Source organism: Osmerus eperlanus, chromosome 5 (genome assembly GCF_963692335.1).
Source record: "Osmerus eperlanus chromosome 5, fOsmEpe2.1, whole genome shotgun sequence".
Lineage (NCBI taxonomy): Eukaryota > Metazoa > Chordata > Actinopteri > Osmeriformes > Osmeridae > Osmerus > Osmerus eperlanus.
Window position 1 is genome coordinate 20,515,181 of NC_085022.1, and position 19,282 is coordinate 20,534,462.

Sequence of the window (19,282 nt, forward strand, 5' to 3'; positions counted from 1 at the left end):
CATCACTCCTGACGGAGCCTCCAGACTCACTTTGTTCCTCCAGAGCCCTGTGTGAGGGAGGGAGGGAGGGAGGGCAAAACACGGCTTGCCTCTGAACCAGACGCCCGCCTCGCTCTCTTCATGCAGATCAGTGTCTTAGATGTGCACAGACGGCCCCGTCTTGGCCACCCTCAGACGCTGGCATTTACATTCTAAATGTCAGGCCTCTGGATTTGATTCTGGAACGATACTTTGTGTTTGTCCTGGGGTGATTGTGTTTCACTAGGGGGGGGTGGGGGGGGGTCTGTGTCGTGTGTGTCACATCTACCAAACTGATGATGTGTGTGGCGGAGGGCTTGTGCCTTAGTGTCTCCCCGACATGTCCGTTGTTTGCGGTCCAACGGCTCCCTCTTGTGGCCCTGCAGCATGCAGAACGCGCTCCCTGGAGAGCTGAGCCGGGAGGAGGGTGGCGAGGAGGACAGCCCGGCCCAGGAGCAGGACAAGTTGATCAACATGTCGTACGAGCTGGCTGCCGAGGCCTCCAAACGGAGCAAGCTGGTGGCAGGTAGGCACGCCTTGTCTGTGCACCCCGCTGGGAAGCAGACACCACGAGGAACTACAGAGAACAAAGATGGCTGTCGCAGTCCCTTATCTAGCATCTGCTTATCTTAGCTATTCAAAACCTTTTTTGGGTTTCTTTATCCCCCTGTCCTGCTTCGTTCATTCAACTTATTTGTTTCATCCCAACAGTCTAATATTGTGATTTCATCGCGATATTAGTTTACAGGTTTCATTGCTGGGTTTTTTGTGTGTTTTTTTGTGTGTTTGTTTGTGTGTTGACTCACTGTGTGTGTGTGTGTTTTTGTTTACGTTGTGTGATGTTGTTTGCAGTGCAAAGCCTCTCGTCCTCATCTCCACCCCAGCTCCCAAGCTCCTCTTCTCCTAACACACCCACACACCCCCAGCTCACTGATGGGTCCCACTTCATGTGTGTGTAGTAGACCAGTAAGAGCCCTCCTGTCTGTCTCTCTCTCTCTGTGTGTCTCTCTCTTTCTCTCTCTCTGTCACTCTCTCTTTTTGTCTTTAGTTTTTTCTCCATCTCTGTACGTCGCTTTGTATAAACCATTTCCTACCGGATCTCGGGTGTGTAGCCTGGTGTCAGGCCTGTCGTTACCCAGGGCTGAGGTCTGTTTCAGGGGGAACTCATTCTGACTAACTGTCTCTCTCTACCCTGTCTCCAGCCCAGGCTCTGGCTTCAGTGAAGACCTATACGTGAGGGACACAGGCAGGGAAGTAAGGGAAGGAATATGTCCACTCAACCCCACCACCACCTCTCCTTAGGACATCAGCACAACTCGTAGACAGAGCCCGACAGATAGACTGATGGACAGATCGTCTGGGCTTCACCTCATGAATTTGGCTTCACTGTGATGTCACATCCTATTGTCAAGATGACACTTCCTGTGACCATGCCCACCTCTGGACCCCCCATCCTGCCTGCCCCTTCCTCCATTACAATGATCAGACTGCAAGGCATTCATACTGTTGACGTTAGAAGAGTTGCATCGCTGTTATTTACAGTGTTCGGTTTTGAGTTTGGATTTTGAATACAGGCCGAAGTTCTGTTGTTGGAGCTGATGGATTGATTGACCCCCCCCCCCCCGTGCGGTTTTAAGGCTCCTGTTCATGCCACCACCACCCGGAAGGACCTTCCCCTCAGTGATGGCTGACTCATGCAAACAATGGTTTATTTGTTGTAACCGATGTTCCACAATGGTTTTATCATTCCCCTGGCATCTTTTCAGTTCCTCTTGGATTTTTTCAAATTCATGTTTTTTAAGTTTGGTTTTTAATCTTTTCCTTCACATAACTGCATATTTCAATAATTCTGTAAAAAATTAAAAAACGTTCCTGTTTTCTATTTCAAAGAAAGTCTAGCTATATATACTGTATGAAAAAGAGTTGATTTATAATTCAAGAAGGTGCCACTTTATTGCTGCAGATGATGAGATTTGTAATATTTTTTCTGGGTTGTAATTATTTATATGTCGGATTCTCTGCAGTCTGTTGCACTGTTAGCCGACACATACGTGAATGTTTTGGCTTAAGAGATGCATAATTTTTTTCTAATGCTGAGAGAGATATATTTAAGATTAAATGAAAGGAGAAAAAAAGTTTTCAGAGTTTGGTTATATTTTAAGACGAGTTGGTTCCTGGAACTGAAAAAAAAAAAAGGAATAGCACATAAAGCAATAAGAACGTTTTGTTAATCCAGGAAAGTTTTTGTGTACAAAATGTAATTACCAGAAGTTCATTGTGTATATACTGTACACGGTACAAGAATATGGGAAGCTGCATCTTGGCTACTAGTGTTGATATGCAAATGTTCATATACCATCTGTTTTATATCATGTTAAATAAATGTTGCTGTTCTTAAGTGTTTTCGTCAGTGGTGTTTAATAACCGACATGATGCATATATGCATTCATTACGATAAAAACATACATAGGCGTATGCTCAAATTGAGTTAAAATTAAAATATTTGGATGTCGCCGGGTTGACAGCCCGTCACAGTGACTAGAAAAAATATTTGATAAACATTTAACTTTGCTCCCTTCCAGCCCAATCAAAATTCCGACATTGGAACATTCAAAGCACCAGTGCAGCACTGCTGAATATCCTGTAATTCTATTAAACCTATCCTATTGGCATGTGGCTACTATTGAAACGGTGCAATGGTCATATTTACTGAGCCTTTTCTGGATATTTACCGACATGGAATGTTGGCGCTCCCACGTGGACATTAAGTATAGCAAATTCTGTATGCAAATTGGGATGTAGGCAACTATTTGAAATTATTATATCGCGATGTTTTACTGTATGTTTTCATTTAATACACACGTTAATATATTAACGTGTGTCCATCTATACGATGGTCATATCTGACATAGCCAACACAAATTCCCCCAATTAAATGAACATTCAAGTATCTAAGTATCTATATTCATATCTATATTTAAAAATACTTTTTGTTCGTAGTAGTAGCAGGTTTTGAAGTAAAGCCAACTATTTTGGAAACACGTGGAATCTGGTGATGGGGGAAAAACACCACTTCAGGAAAATCTCCGCCCCTAGCCTCCTTTATCCAACCAGAGACTTTGGATATCGCTTTGGCCCAGCCCCCCACCACTAGGCTAGTAAGACATTCGACGTTGTTTTGTACACTAAAGTACTGCTAATTGGTTATTACGAATAAAGATGGCTACAATATCTACCGAAGAAAGCGCCGTGCAGAATGAGAAAAGCAATAAACGGCTAGCCGGGGAGACCAAAGAGGACGATAAGACAGGCCTACAAACGTCGCCGGAGCAACCGGCCAATATCGTAGAGATGAAAACGGAGGAAGCTGATGGAATGGCCGGGGAGGTAAAACCCGCAGAGGAGGCCTTGGTGGTGGCAGTGGCTGCAACAACAGGATGCGAAGACGAAGAGCAGCTGGTGCCTGAATTTGACAAGGAAGATAAAAACATATTAGAGCAGCATAGTCCAGCAGACTGCGATGCCACTGTAGACAATGCTGTAAAGGAAATGAAACTAGAACAAGGAGATGAAAGCCAGTCCTCGATTAGCGATTGTATGAAAAGCAAAGCGGCTAGCAATGACGGCGCAGAGGAGAAGAGCGGGACCCGAAGCATGGAGCTTGGAAACAAGAGACGGACCAGCGTTGAGATGTCATCCTCGGATGGAGAACCCCTGAGTCGGATGGATTCCGAGGACAGGTTGGTTCTGTCGGTAGTCAGCTAATGTAGCTAATGTTGTTACTTTTCGTCATGACGGCGCGCGATGAGATTGGGCAGGTGTTCATGCTCCACCAACCCAGCTCTCGCAGTGTCAGACGAATCGGACAATACTACAGAGTATTAATCCGGTTTCTCTTCGTTTCTTAGCATCAGCAGTACGATGATGGACATGGAAAGCACAGTGTCCAGTGGTCGTTCCACTCCTGCCATGATGAACGGCCAGGGCAGCGCTACATCCTCCTCCTCCTCTGCCAAGGCCATGGCCTACAGCTGTTGCTGGGACCTTTGTCTGGAGACTTTCAGCTGCAGTCCCGACCTGGCTGAACACATCAGAGGCATTCATGTCGACGGACAGAGAGGAGGGGTTGGTGCTATATGACCTTACATACATGTCTCTGTGTGTGTGTGTGTGTCTCTCTCTCTCTCTCTCTCTCTCTCTCTCTCTCTCTCTCTCTCTCTCTCTCTCTCTCTCTCTCTCTCTCTCTCTCTCTCTCTCTCGTAAACCTTGCCATCAACTTGACAAATGTGTCCTGTGTGGGTGGGTGCCCATCTTCTAATTATCCCGTTTATCTTCTGCAGGTGTTTGTGTGTCTATGGAAAGGCTGCAAGGTGTACAACACTCCATCTACCAGTCAGAGCTGGCTGCAGAGACACATGCTCACTCACAGTGGAGACAAGCCTTTTAAGGTTAGACACACACAAGCCACCACAGCCTCTCCTTCAGAATCAGAAAGGGTTTTAATCGCCATAAAAGTTTGCACAGACAAGGAATTTACTTTGGCAGGAAGGTGCATACATTAAACATAGGAATCTTAAAACTTAAATATCTGTTCTAACTATACAAAAGTAACAAAGTCTAGCTAATACTAAGGGGATTTAGAATAAAAATAAAATATAAAGTAACCATAATTTACAATCCAAAAATTCAGATAGTACAAAAAATACAAATAGTACAAAAGATACAAATAGTGCAAATTGCAAGGGTGCAATTGTGGCAAGGTGTCATTGTGCAGATTGTGGTTCACAGCAGACCAACTGCATTCTGCACTAGCTTGGGGATCATTTCCAAATTAGTTTTATGTTGTGTATTTCAGTCATCTTTAAAAGGGTGAAATGATACAATGATGTCATGACTGTTAGCTCACAAGTGTTTTCCAAGAATTGTCTTCTTTAGATGTAAGCCCTTCCCTCCTGTAGTAATGTCTAAACCTGAAATGTTTTTTTACTCAACCTTACCTGGGCTATTGGAACGTTTTTGAACCGTTCTCCCTGTTTTGTTCCACAGTGTGTGGTGGGTGGCTGCAATGCTAGTTTTGCCTCCCAGGGGGGGCTAGCGCGCCACGTGCCTACCCACTTCAGCCAACAGAGCGCCTCCAAGCTGGCCAATCAAGCGAAGCTGAAGGAGGAGTCACCATCCAAAGCTGGTCTCAGCAAGAGGAAGAAGTTGAAGAACAAGCGCAGGCGGTCTTTACGTAGGTACACACACACTCACAAACACACTAGGGATGGGCAATTCATTCAATTACATTTTCCATTTTTATTTTGGCTTCCAATGATTTATGAAAACAAGATAATTGGGAGATTTTGTTGTAAATCCAGTGCACCCTTTCCCTTTGGGTTTTGCCCCTCTAAAAGCCCAAACTCCCTCAGCCAGGTTGTGGTTAGTTATTTGAAAATCCACAGTAAAAAAATATTCATGAAATGTATGACATTTTCAAAGTTATCGTGTTAAATAATTGTGATCTAAATATTGACCAGAGTAATGTGGTTATGATGAGCAGCCCTAACAAACACACACACACACACACACGTGCATGATGGTAGAACAGACTGTAGTGTTTGTTCTCCTCCTACTGGCCTAACTACACACTTTGCTTTGCCCCTCCTGCTGTGAATATGCACTGTGTGTTAGTGTGAGGTGCAGGTGGGCATGTCACTAGATACATAAAAAAATAAAAAATTCATACTCACAACTGCCGAGTTCCTGTAGGTGGAACGGGTAAAAGACTTAGGAGACACACACACACCTTGGACTCTCACTCACACACACACACACACACCTCAGACTCACACAGAGCCGGACTGACAGCGTGTCCCTGGGGCTGTTTCGGAAGCAGATTCTTCCACCGTTTTGCAAAACAACTGCGAACTGTCAGTGTTAGTTTCACGCAGCTCAGCACTCGTGTTCAGGTCGTCAGCTCCCTCCCTTACGGCAGGGCCAGCCTGAACACTGTCAGCACACTGAGCGCACTCAGGTATTCTGAGAGGGAGTCTTGGGAAGTTGTAAAGGCCTTGTCTGGTTCCGGAACCCTGTGAAGCATGGTTAGCCTCCCGTTTCCAGACACGGCATTTATTTTCAGCTTGGGTGGGTTTTCTAAGAAATATCAATACAGGGTTGTTATTAAGACATGGCAGTGTCACATCCTAACTTGTCACTTCTGACTGCACTGGAAGGGAGTTGAAATAGTGTGTGAGAGAGAGAAGGGGAAAAACAAGCCGAGTTGACCGTTGTGCTTTTAATTGTACTCATTCCATATTGAACATCTAGATGTATTTGGGTAAATATGCCATATTGTATTTTCAATCATTCTGGTGTTGTGTTTGTGTGTGTTGCTTGTACAGTTTGCGTTGTGTTTCTCATTGGTCTCATGTCTTTTCTCATCCCAGTTTCTCCTCTCCCACCAGCGAGGCCCCACGACTTCTTTGACGCCCAGACGATGGACGCCATCCGCCACCGAGCGATCTGCCTCAACCTGGCAACCCACATCGAGACCGTGGGAAACGGCCACAGCATCGTGTTTCACAGCAGCGTGAGTTCTGTTTTTTAACCCCCTTTCTGCGTCCTCACACAGTAGCACTTACCTCCCAGTCCTGTTCTGGTTCACCAGGACTCACACAAACACACTCTCCTCTCCTGCCGAAGGTTAGGGTTGGAGTTGTTGTCGTGGTCGCTGTCCTTCTCGGTTTTGGACACCAGAGGGTGCTAGGGAGTCAGCTTGCGGTTTTTGATTCAATCCCACTGCAGATTTTCTGAATGCACTTCAAGTGAACCTTAAGAATGCCCCAAAGCTTGATTTTTATTTTTTTTTCTCTCCCTGGTTTGTGACGGGTTGTTTTTGTGTCCTGCGCACAGTATAGAATTAACGAGTTCTAGACATGCGTGTGTTAGGCCTGACCCTCCGTTCAGTCACTACATCAGTCGTGAACACAGCCCTTTCTATACTGTGGTTCTCTTCTAGATTTCTGTGGTTCTATGGTGGTCAGGTCTAGCCTCAGAGACACAGAGAGCAGCATGTGAGGGTTGAATGCCAGTTTTGTGAATGACCGTCAGGGCCTTATTACTCCACTAGAGGGCACTGTGCCTCCTACTTACTGAACTAAGGGAGTGGGCGACAGGGGCTTACAGTCTTCCTTAAAAGCAGAAGAAAGGTCATAGTCAGCTGTGCCGCATCACTACACACACGCCCTCACGTTCTCTCTCTGTCTCAGTACCACAGTCCTACACCTGTCACCAGTGCATCTGCTCTCGTCGCCGGCCACCTTGTTCATCAGCGTGGCAGGACGGCGGTCTGCACTCTGTTGGGTGTGTGAAGACTCCACTGGCCCCTGTGGCAGAGCCAGGCTGGAGGGCCGTCTCTGTGCCGTGCCAGGGGGTCTGCTCGCTGGCGTGAACCCCCCCCCCTCGGTTCTGCCCCCTGGTGGAACTCACTTTTTGGATGTAGACACACACATGCAGTAGTGAGGAAGTGTTTAGGAAAGGGAGAACTAAAGGGTCATTCTAGGGAGAGGACCTCTTCTGCTCTCTGCCAGGTGTGTGTGTGTGTGTGTGTGTGTGTGTGTGTGTGTGTGTGTGTGTGTGTGTGTGTGTGTGTGTGTGTGTGTGTGTGTGTGTGTGTGTGTGTGTGTGTGTGTGTGTGTGTGTGTGTGTGTGTCGTCAGACTCACGATGGTGACTCATGAGCCGTCAGTGCAGATGGGCTCTCCTCAGAGCGGCCATAGCATCGTCATCTGTGTGACGCATACAAACGCACATTGTTGAATCCCATGCTCTCCTCTGATCTACTCACGCACGCTCGAAGAAGAACACGACTAGAACTGTTCCTTACGCCGTCAAACTTGTGTTGTAGTAGTAGCCCTGCCCTAGGCTGGAACCCTTCCCAGAGACTGGAATGGCCCACGGTTACGTTGAGGCTACGTGCCCGTGCTATCAGCACCACTATCATTCCTGCTCTGTCTTCTGCTCCTCACTGCTCTGTTCCTGGCAACCTCTCAACCAACCACAGGCCAATAATTTTAAAAGGGAGACTAAAGAAAAGGAAAAATCCATGAAGATTAAGCTTGGGAAGAGGTTAAGAGAGGTAACCGCATGCTTGGACAGAGACCGAGTTTGGGGGGGCGTGGGTCAGGAGGGAGGATTGGACGTCCTGTTGATCAGAGAGGATGACAGAAAGAGCCCACTCTCCCTCCTCATAATGAGGGGGAGTGGGTGGGGGAGACGGTGTCGCTCCCCAGACCTCCTCCAGACATGCCCAGGGAGAGGAGGAGGGGAGGTGGGGGTCCTGTGGAGGTCGGCCAGTGGGCTTCCTGACTCGCCTGGTCTCCTCAGCAGTGTTTATGGTGGGATATTGTTGTTATTGCGCCAAACTGCGTCATTCACAGCTTGACCCCCTGACACCAGACAGGCACCCAGATTTAGTAACCCCTCTCTCCCGTCTCTGGCCCTGCATTTTTCACTGCGCTGTTTTGGAACCCTGGTCATATCTCTTTCTTTCCTCTCTCACCCTCCTTTTTTTCTTTTTTTTTTATTCTCTCAACGGCCTTTTTTCTTTCTCTCTCACTTGCTCTCTTGTTCGTTTTCACTCGCCTCCTCCTTCCCCGATGACCCCACCCTCCCCCACCGCCCCTGGGGGCTGTGCTTCTCTGTCAGACGCAGCCCAGATCCTAGGTCAAATCCAAAGATGGTTCCTCTGTACCAAGACAAGCTGAAACTCGCACGGCTGCACCTGCACACAAACAACAACAACAACAAAACCGAGTCTCCCACTTCTCTCCTGTCCGTAAGTGGCCGTTGCCCCTTTAAGAGCGGCCTGGTTAATGAGTATTAACCTGGTTGCTGCCTGTGCTAGCCCCGGGCCAGAGACTAACTCCCATGCCTCTTTAATTAAAAGGGCAATAAAGCAGCTGGCAGCGTGCAGAGTCCCTGCAGGGGGCTCTGACATCCATGGAAGGGGAGGGGGGGGGGGGTAGCTGTTGTTTTTGGACGTGGCCGAAAAAAGACCACCGCCTTCCCGCCTCGACCCTGTGTGTGTGTGTGTGTGTGTGCTGCTGCAGTAGCCAAACACTGGGAGATGGACACCGTGGAGACAGGCTCTCATCCAGCTCTCGCTTCTGGAAGGACCCTGACCCAAACCAAACACGGGAGTCTGAGGAAGAGCCAGAGGGAGCCAGGCGTCGGGAGGAGAAAGCAGTTGTGTGAATTTATCGACTTGAGTGGGAAATGTGATGAGGGAAACCTTTAGTGGGAACTTGTAACAGAGTTACTGCCTTGAGAAGGAGGCGGGCGGTGGGGTGGAACCCTGTTAGGATCTCTTTGCCCACCACGGAAAGTTGAGCAAATCCTCATCTAAGTTGCAGATGACCGCTGGGGATCAATATTGCGGGTTAGAGCAGCGAGCTGGCTGGATACTCCTCCTCCTTCTGCCTCCTCAGTGGAGCCGCCGGGCCTGCTAGCAGGCCCCGTGATGAAGCTGAGATTCCCCCTCCGCCTGCTCAGCGCCCAGCCTGGCTGACATCCTGTGTTCCCTGGCACGGGGTGCTCTCTGAAGCGTGCCACCTCGCGCTCTCCGAATAGTCCCCAAGCCAGCCAGCCAGTCAGCCATAACTCAACCTCACCTCAAAAGGTGTGTGTGTGTGAGGGTGAACTGGCAGTAGTGTTGGGACTTGTGTCTGCTGGATGACGTACACAGAGGATGCAAGATGGCTTAACGCAAGCTTCCCCCATCACTCAGCGGTGACATGGGGACAGAGGAGAGGGGAGATGGTTGCATGGAGATGGTTAAACAGGAAGACCGGAAGCTGGCGGCGGCGGAAGCGAGCCAGAAGGTGAGCTCGTCTGTTCAATGAGAGACGGAAGAACCTGAAATGTTTAGCAGAAGAGAGTAGAGCAGGAAGGGGGGAGATGGAAAGAGAGAGATATTTTTGGTCCCTCTCTTTCCCCTCCCTCCCTCCCTCCCTCCTGTCCTTAAACTAGTTTCCATGAATGCCACAGCAAGTCCCCAGAGTCGAAGGAATCAGCAGAGATGTTCGTGTGCGCAGTAGAAGTTCTTCACGTGTGAGCTCATTCACAACCCCTAAAAATAGACAGCTCTATAAAAAAAAAAACGATTGACGCAAGAGTTTGTATCTGTGACTATTTTTGAGGATCCTGGTTATTTTTCATGCCTCCCGTCTCCCCACAGACAATATTTGTGTGAATTCCTGGCTGCTTTACTCTAAACCGACGCAGTAGGATACTGTAGACCAATAGTTGTATGAAAGACTGTTGGCCAACTAGGCGCTAGAATTCTTTCACGGTCTCCACTGTCTGTCGCTGCCCTTTAAGCCTGTGGACTGTGCTGACATCCAGTAGAGACTTATTGGAGCTGTCATTTGGCCATCTCTCAATTGTTCTTGATGAAGGCATTAAGCTACACTTCATCAAACATCGTGGAACCCCATACACAAGAATGTCGTGTGCGAAGGGAACTTGAACACGGACGATGGCCCAAAGAGTCCTCTGTATCCAAAACAAATTTCACTGGATGAAGGGCGTTTGTTGGTCTTGCTGTGTCTGCCTGTCCTGGGTGATTGCTCACTAGCTAGACTTCTGCGTGTGTCTCTGGTCCGCAGGAATGTGAGCTGTGCCAAAAGCTACTTCTTGGCAGTACAGCGTTGATACCTCTCTGACATCTCTGGATTGTGTCCGGAATGTCCCGTTTGTGCCACAGTACGTGGCGAGCGATCGACTCACTCGGATTCCTGTGGTGTTCCCATTTGTACGGTCTTATCGCATTCAGCTCGTGTTCCCGTTATTGTATTGATTGTCCACTGATGTGGACGTGGTGGTCTGATTAAAGATGTGCCACAGTTTACATGATGTACGTCACATATACCCCCCCAGAGAATGCTTCAAAAGATAAACAACTCTCATTCCGTCTGTCTGACTAGTCTGGAGACTCTTCTAACTCCTCCCCTCTTATCCTCCTCCTTTCCTCTCCTCATTTCCTCTCCTCCTTTCCTCTTTTGTCCTCCTCCTCCTCTCCCAGGTGCTGGCCAGGAGGAAGGAGGGCACTGGGAAAGTTAAGGTTCTTCTCCATTGGACCCCTGAGGACATGTAAGTATGCTCCGCCTTCTTCTCTATGCCCCGCCTTCTTCTCTATGCCCCGCCTTCTTCTATATGCTCCGCCTTCTTCTCTATGCCCCGCCTTCTCTATGAACCGCTACAGAGCTGTGGGTTAACAGGACGTCCCTCAAATACCCATGAGCCTTTGCAGATTAAAGTGATCATGGATATCGACATGGCAAGCTTTGGCTAACTGAATGACTTGGCTACAGCGGATAAGAGAATCATTATTGACTTGTTTGGCCACTAAGTCTATTTTTGTCTACATAGTTGGTTGTCATTATGTAGAATTTCACTGGATTCGGGCTATTAATCAGAAGGTTGTTGGTTCGATTCCCGGCCGTGCAAAACAACGTTGTGTCCTTGGGCAAGGCACTTCACCCTACTTGCCTCAGGGGGAATGTCCCTGTACTAACTAAGTCGCTCTGGATAAGAGCGTCTGCTAAATGACTAAATGTAAATGTAGTGTGGAAACAGGGAGGGAGGATACAATGTGAGGGAGATTGCTGCTGACAGCTTCGGATGAACATACAGTACCCCCCCTACACACACACACACACACTTCACCTACCCCCCACCCCTGTCCCTTTAACTCTCTCTCCTCCGCACAATGACCTCTTCTCACACGTGGCAGGTGAACCGCACGTAGAGAGAAATGGAGGGCAGTGACCAGGAACAACTCCTCAGGTTAGTCGCAATCATGAGGAAATGAAGGGAGAGAGAGACTAAGATAGAGATGGGAAGGGAGACAGAGTAGGAGAAAGTAAGCGGACGAGAGAGAGAGATGGGGAAACTGAAAGGGATATGGAATTGGAGAGAAATGGAGAATGAGAGAAATGGAATAGCATAGAGAGATGGCAAGGTTGACAGAGAAGACGGAGATAATGGAAGAGAGAGAGATTCTCCACTCCATTCATGCCAGAGACTCAGTGACGCGATATTGAGTCATAAATTTGCTGAGCGGTTCCGAGCGCTGTGGCATTTAGTATTAAGAAGCACTGCCAATCTATGCAGGGGGGAGGACTTTCACTGATCGTTCGAACGTCGGAGGGCGGTGATATTATATCTGCATAATCTTCCGACAGTCCAAGGTGATCCATCAATAAAACCTGGTGGATCAAACCATCGTGTGTGTGTGTGTGTGTGTGTGTGTGTGTGTGTGTGTGTGTGTGTGTGTGTGTGTGTGTGTGTGTGTGTGTGTGTGTGTGTGTGTGTGTGTGTGTGTGTGTGTGTGTGTGTGTGTGTGTGTGTGTGTGTGTTTCACGCATACATTCACAGGTGTATGTAAAGTCAAGGTTCCTATGTGTGTTTCCAAGCCAAGCTCGCGTGTCCAACCAGTGAGGCCAGTCATGTTCATTACAGGCCGACGCAGATTATTCCCACTCTGACACTCATTAACCCTCGTGCTGCCTTCGGGTCACATGACCCAAAGGTTCATAACGAACCATCGTTGTGTTTACCCAATTTTACCCAATACAAAAACAAATAAAAATAATTTTCTTTTAACCTTCGCAATGTGGGGGGTCTGAGACAGCCCAACGGTTAAAAGAAAATGCTTCACTTTGTTTTTGTATGCGGTAAAGTTGTCGCAATACGACGGTGGGTCACAATGACTGATGGGTCAGAACGACCCGAAGATAACACAAGGGTTAACTCCATTTGGGGTAATGAGTAACTCTCATTAGGATGCTGCTCTGGACTGGAACATTCTGGACTGAGGACAATATTCCTGGTGGCGCCAACCTACATCCACCTCTTTGTTTTGGGTGCTGGAGAATGTATTTGTTTCACAGACACACACACACATACGCCTAGTCCATCCTCCTCCATATTTAGGAATGATAAACATTGTATGAAAGGCCAGTGTCTCAGTAATAACTTGTCTAATGAATGTTATATTGTGAACATTCCCCTGTTCTGACTATTCATGTTATCCTACCCAGCCAACAAAGGAGCAATGCTGACCCATTCGCAGAAGTCTCTTTACAGTATTCTACAGTTGGTATTGTAAGCTATACAGTATGAGGAAATATTTGATGTTTCCACTGAGGGCTTTTATTCTGAAGTCTGGATCATACTGCAAGTCTATAAGGGTGTTTTGCTGCAAGCACTATTGGGAGCTCTTATTGTGGTGATGGCCATCAATCCTGGCTAGGGGAATGTGTTTTGGTTTGGCAGCAACCAGCACTATTTCTTCCTGCGAGGGCCTCATTGAGAATATAAATTTCTGGGTCATAAAAAACAAAGCCAAACAAGTGTCTCTTGTGGAAAATAAAATGTGTTTCTATATCTTTTTTTTTTTTGCTGTCAAGTTTGGAGCACACATTGTTTGTGTTGCATTTAATTCTCTGAACTTCTTGAAGAAACGAAATATGTACGAATTTTGTCACATTTGACAAGGCCTTGAGCGGTATGTGAGCGAGGTAGAAAGAGAGGGAGGGAGAGAGAAACATCCTGTGACATCGTGGCCTCCCAGAATGGCACTCCTGGGTGTTGCCCATCCATCAGGGTTTAATAGCTTATCAGCCCCGCAACATGTTCCACGTTACATGTTTACACTGGCTCTGGAGTGTGTGTGTGTGTCCACGTGTATGTGTGTGTTGTCAGTGTTTACTATGTTTAATGCTCAACGGCTTCCATTCCTTCACTTGGGCTGCCTTGTGTAAGAACATTTCTCATCTGTAACACAAACGTTGAAGACTGTGAAGACGAGGCTGTTTATCGTCATCCGCGTGCCTCCCTGCCTCTTTCCTTTTGTGTCCTAGTACCATGAAAGGTGCTGGTTTTGCTTTAGGTGTATATAAGCCTGCGAGCGCGTTGCAGGTCGTAGTGTAGTTGATCATAAACTAATACTGTCTACGATAAACCACATGTCAACTTTATAGTAGTGTAGTTTCTGGGAGATGTGTAACGGTGGGTTCGAAAAGTTGTGCAGTGGGAGAATTGTAGTGTACTGCAGAATTGGCTGCATGTCGGAATAGGCTTTTCCAAGTTGCTATCAGTTAGCTATTGCTAGCTAGCAAAGTTAACTAGTTCAGCGAGCTCCCTAACCAACAAACTCCTTGTCATAAGTTAGTTTAGGGTTAGGGTATCTATTTTTTGTTTGGTACTTAAACCATTTGGACAGTCTATTTTGACTGCTTGATCAAACAATCAAAATAATTATCAAGACCACAAACGCAATATAAAATGCTGGAGATACTGTATGTATTGTTATTCATTAACTTTCCCCTATGTCTATCTAGCTATCTCTCATCTCTCTCTCTCTCTCTGTCTTGCTATAGCTCTCATTTCTCTCTCTCTCGCTATATCTATCTGTCTCTGTCTCTCTCTAGCTATCTCTCTCTCCCCATCCCCTCTTTCACAGAACCCCTTCCATCTTTTGTTCCCCATCTCTGCACGCATGCAGCTCTGAATATACAGTGTGTGAATTGCTACCTGTGCACAGTCCCAGTGAATGGGCTGACTAGGCGTGTGAGTGAGTGATTTGGCTGGCTGGCTGCCGCCCTCCTGAGTGTGTGTGTGTGTGTGTGTGACGGGCCTGGACGGGTATCTCTGGGGGCTCCTGCAATGACGCACATGGTGACGGAGGGAGAGAGAGAGTGTGTGTGTGTGTGTGTGTGTGTGGGGGGGGAGGCTGCAGCCGACTCAAAGCTCTTTGTTTCAGCCTCTGCACCCTACCTCAGCACACTACAGCACACACACACACACTCTGTTGTGTTGCACTGAGATCATGCTGCGGTACAGTTTGATGCAAACACCCAGCGTGCGTGTGTGTGTGTGTGTGTGTACCCGTCTTGCTGGACTAACAACTTCCATGCATTCCTGCTCCCCTTAAAAAGCGAGATTGTTTGAAATGAATTGTGTGTTCTGAATGTGGGATACAAAAGACTAAACTGAAGGAATTCCCGCGCGCACACCGATGACGCACACATTCGCAGGTCCATCTCCTTGATCCTACTGTTGGATGCGGAGTGAGTTATTTTTCCAAAACGGAAGCTAGCTAGTTTTAGTTAGCTTCCGTTACCTAGCAACCTAGCATAATACTCGTAGCAATGCTACTACCTGCTAGTGTTACTTGTTAGCCTCCTAATTGTAAATTTTGAAGCCATACTATAGCGTTTGTCATATAGTTTTTGTCTATCGGAAAATCGTCGGTTGGAATGTTCAGAATCACATATGTGTGACGCTACTCCTTAACGGGTTAAGTGGCCTATTTATAATCCCCCTTTATCTGTTGAAGTTGAACATCAACTGTGCTGTACAGAGGTTACCTTGATAACTTCCCACATTAGGAGAAAAGGACACCTTGTCCTGTGTGTGCACGCATGTCCCCCACACATCCAGAGGCTGTTCAAATCCCAGTGGCTGTGTTTAACCCCCATGGCCGTGTTACTTATGGAAATGTACTCCGTGTTCAGAGGAAGGTGTTAACATGTTCACTGGGCTCAATGACTCTCTTTGTCCATCTCTCTCCTCCCCCTCCCCTTTAATCCATCTATCACTCTGGTTAGAGCCCATACCCTGACCGTGTGTGTGTGTGTGTGTGTGTGTGTGTGTGTGTGTGTGTGTGTGTGTGTGTGTGTGTGTGTGTGTGTGTGTGCCAACTCCACAGTCTGCCTGACGTGTGGGTGAATGAGACTGAGCGCTCACAGCTCAAGACCAAAGTGGTGCACTTGTCAGCACTGCCTCAGGACACTGCTGTGCTTCTGGACCCCAACATTTACAGGTGAGATTGTGCCCCACCCCCACTACCCCCCCCCCCTCCTCCACAACCAGACCCCAGCACTGGGAGGGCCACACGACAAAACACATACACACTCTCACTCTCTCACTCTCTTTCTCTCACTCTCTTTCTCTCACTCTCACTCTCTTTCTCTCACTCTCTTTCTCTCACTCTCTCTCTCACTCTCTTTCTCTCTCTCTCGCTCTCGCTCTCTCTCGCGCTCTCTCTCTCTCTCTATTTTCATCATCCTACATTCACCTTAACAAACACCCCTAGTTTGTGTGTGCATGCGTGTGTGTACACACACACACCCCCCCCCACAAAGTGCCTCTGTTGCCACAGCACTCTGTTTAAGTGGGCTTCACTTCCAGCTGTCTGGTCTGTGCAGCCCCTCCCCAGCAGGGGGCAGCGGGTCTCTCCTCCTCTCCACAACCCCAGGCTTCAAAAGAACGATTCCAAATGGCACACCAAGAAAACATAATGTCACCCCCCCCCCCCCTCCCCTGCCCACCCTGCCCCACAAAAGAAAAAGAGCAATTCTTTCTGAAACTGCCAGTTCCTATCTGGATCTGAAGAGGTAGGCCCTCTCGTACTGTGCCACGTTCACGTCAGCGTAGACGCCATTGGCCGCAGCTAGGCGAGCTCTCCGCTCCGATTGGCTAGAAGGTACGGGACCCCTGTTGCTGGGACGATGTGGCAGTGAGACTGCACGCTGGCATCAGCCTGAAGGCTTCCGGTTGGACCAAAATGCACATCGTCTCTGCCGTCCTGTGCAGACAGTTTAGTTTAATGTGTCGCTAAAGTCTCCCTCCCCTCACAGAATCAGAATAGTGTTTAATCGACAAGTAAGTGGGAGGGAGTCAGGTGGCAGAGCGGTTAGGGAAGCAGGCTTGATCAGAAGGTTGCCAGTTCGATTCCCGGCCGTGCCAGATGACGTTGTGTCCTTGGGCAAGGCACTTCACCCTACTTGCCTCGGGGGGGAATGTCCCTGTACTTACTGTAAGTCGCTCTGCATAAGAGCGTCTGCTAAATGACTAAATGTAAATGTAAGTGGTCACAAACAAGGAATTTACTTTGGTGGGCAGGTGCATACAGTAAACATAATAAACAAGATAAAATGTACAACAAAATACTGGCAGAGCTATACAATATAATATTACATATTATTATAATACATATTATTATGTGATACAATAAAATGAAATAATATAAAAATACTGAATGTGGTAAAGTGACTGAGTGTGTCAGTTTGGGGCCTTGTTAATAAGGCTAGTAGGACAGCAGGACTCATTCTCTCATATTGGGAGTCTTAACAGATACAGGTAGGAAGCACAAACCTGTACCTTCCGGGGTACTGGCCGTCGACATTCCTCGTAAGAACCGAAATATCATTGCTATCATCTCAGCTCAATTCTGACGAGCTGTACACTCCCACACAGAGTGAAAGGTAGTGGAAAAATAGACCTGATGATGCTTTATGGCACGCCGTAAAAGACTGAAAATTTATACCCAAAGAGGAACAACGTTCCTGAAATAACATAATAACACAGGAGATATATGGCGTGCAACGTCCTCTGTTGGCTCGACACGGGCTAGGTGATGTTAGCTGCACATGGACCTACTGTGTACACACAGACTCGCACGCACACGCGCACACACACACACACTGTCTTTACAAACACTCTTTATTATGTCTCCTCAGAGCACTGCCACAGAAGCGGCTGAAACGGAGGTAAGATCAGGGTCTCCCTCTGAATCACTCCCCCCACTCCCACCAGGGTGCTCACATCCCCCTTGTAACCCCATTAACCACTCCCCTGTTGTGGAGGTTGTGCAACAGAGCAGCACCTTCATGCCGTGTGATTGGCTCCTGCAGACAGGAAGTGAGCCTGACCCGGTCTTGTTCCCGATACCCAGACTGACCAGGTGTTCTTTCTCTTGTTCAGTCTCTGAGTGGCGCGCGGACGGCCGAGGAAGGAGACCACCCTCATGCCTCGCTCTCTCCCTCCGAAGACGAGCGACCGAGAAACGGGCTTTGGAGGAAGGGATTTTTTTTTCCCGCTCTTTCCTACATATTTCAACATCCCCCCCCCCCTCATCGTCGCCTCCCTCCCAGTGGCTCATCCTTTTTAACCCCAATAAACCCCAATGAATGTTTTATATACAAACTTGGGGGAAAAGGAAAAATATGTGAATTCTTCAATGATTTTACAAGTCGGTCTTTTGTACACTATTGTGTAAACCAATGCTTTCAAGTACTGTAAATTGACTGCCTATATTTTGTAGACATTCTTGTAAATATATTTTTTTTGTCAGATCTGTAACTTATTTTTATACCATGAAGTACTGTACTTTGGATATTTGGTTAGACTTTTTTTGTTGGTATAGTTGTAATTACTGTAATATGCTACAGTAGCTGTCACATGAAGAGGAACTAAAATAATATAGTTATTGACTTGGAATGAACACAGCTTTGGGATGCTTGAAGTTGTCCTATCTGCTCCTGTCATTTGTGTCTCATAAACGCCGATGACGTAACCGCCCTACTGTAATGATGAAGAAGGCATTTGTCAGCCATTATTTCCAGACCTATAGACGAAGGGGCGTGTAACTCCATAATTTTGTGTTTCTCATGGAGCTCCTAATGTTCCTGGCCAGTTGAAGCACAGTAGAGTAACTCTGTGATCTTTAACCCCTGACTAACAGTGTTAAAAAGACCTACTCACCCCAAAATGTATTTTAATCACCGTATATAATAACTCACCATCACCAAGATGATTATAGATCTATGTGTCCAGCATCAAAGCACTTATGAACATCTTAAATGTATGTCGTTGCAGTTAAGATCAAATCCACAACTTCCCATCACTGCAATAAAACACACAAGTACATAAGATGTGTCTGGATTAGTATGATTTATTTCACTTAAGATATTTGGACGAGGGACTTCACCCTAGAGAGAGAGAGAGGGAGACACAGGGAGACAGAGACACAGGGAGACGGAGACACAGAGACAGGAAGAGAGAGATGCAACAGCAGCTTGTGGAAGATGCTGCTGGGAGGCAGTGAGCCAATGAAGGGCCGGGAGGACCACCGACCCGACCTGCATCCTCAGCTGTGGCTTAGTATCCCTGCAGAGAAAACAGGGTTCATGGAAAGGTTTGCTTCAACTTACCCCTGCCACACAATACACTCACACACTATACCCACACAATACACTCACAGGCAGTAAGGACTGTAGAGCAAATACCTATAAAAATTGTTTTTTTTACTAAATCTGTTTACTGATACAACTGAAGGCCGCTGAGTTTTGTTGCAAGTACTGTACGCAGAGCAGTACGAGCAGTCTGCTCAAATAGTTTTGTTCTTGTTTATGTACACAATGTAGTGTGGTAGT

General features: G+C 47.2%; 2 protein-coding genes across 26 annotated transcripts in view; both read left to right on the forward strand.

Annotated features, from left to right (window-relative positions):
- LOC134021558 (pleckstrin homology domain-containing family A member 5-like) overlaps positions 1-2,416 on the forward strand; it is a 70,612-nt gene extending 68,196 nt beyond the window's left edge. For 21 of the 23 annotated variants that reach the window (XM_062462517.1, XM_062462520.1, XM_062462522.1 and 18 more), the window contains 2 exons: positions 405-544; positions 871-2,416. In XM_062462517.1, the coding sequence (XP_062318501.1) occupies positions 405-544; positions 871-977 (247 nt within the window). In that variant the 3' untranslated portion in view covers positions 978-2,416. The remainder of the gene's footprint in view (positions 1-404; positions 545-870) is intronic. The other 2 variants (XM_062462518.1, XM_062462521.1) reach the window with 2 other exon arrangements.
- Positions 2,417-3,140: 724 nt separating this feature from the next.
- aebp2 (AE binding protein 2) lies at positions 3,141-18,781 on the forward strand. Of its 3 annotated transcripts, none has more exons than XM_062462596.1 (9): positions 3,143-3,758; positions 3,927-4,143; positions 4,359-4,466; positions 5,065-5,251; positions 6,465-6,589; positions 11,083-11,150; positions 15,775-15,888; positions 17,588-17,617; positions 17,832-18,781. In XM_062462596.1, exons 1-9 carry the CDS (start codon positions 3,238-3,240, stop codon positions 17,836-17,838), a joined length of 1,377 nt encoding a protein of 458 aa, XP_062318580.1. In that variant the 5' UTR covers positions 3,143-3,237; the 3' UTR covers positions 17,839-18,781. The 3 variants fall into 3 exon arrangements, with proteins under 3 accessions (XP_062318581.1, XP_062318580.1, XP_062318579.1); XM_062462595.1 differs by having other exon boundaries at positions 3,144-3,758; positions 6,447-6,589; XM_062462597.1 differs by lacking the exon at positions 17,588-17,617 and having other exon boundaries at positions 3,141-3,758; positions 6,447-6,589.
- The last annotated feature ends 501 nt before the right edge of the window (positions 18,782-19,282 follow it).

Excerpts from the sequence above, each read along its gene's own strand:
- aebp2 (XM_062462595.1), top strand. The coding sequence starts at position 3,238 with ATGGCTACAATATCTACCGAAGAAAGCGCCGTGCAGAATGAGAAAAGC. Across the intron at positions 4,144-4,358 it reads TCGACGGACAGAGAGGAGGG|GTGTTTGTGTGTCTATGGAA; the intron begins GTTGGTGCTATA and ends TATCTTCTGCAG. Across the intron at positions 6,590-11,082 it reads GCATCGTGTTTCACAGCAGC|GTGCTGGCCAGGAGGAAGGA; the intron begins GTGAGTTCTGTT and ends CTCCTCTCCCAG.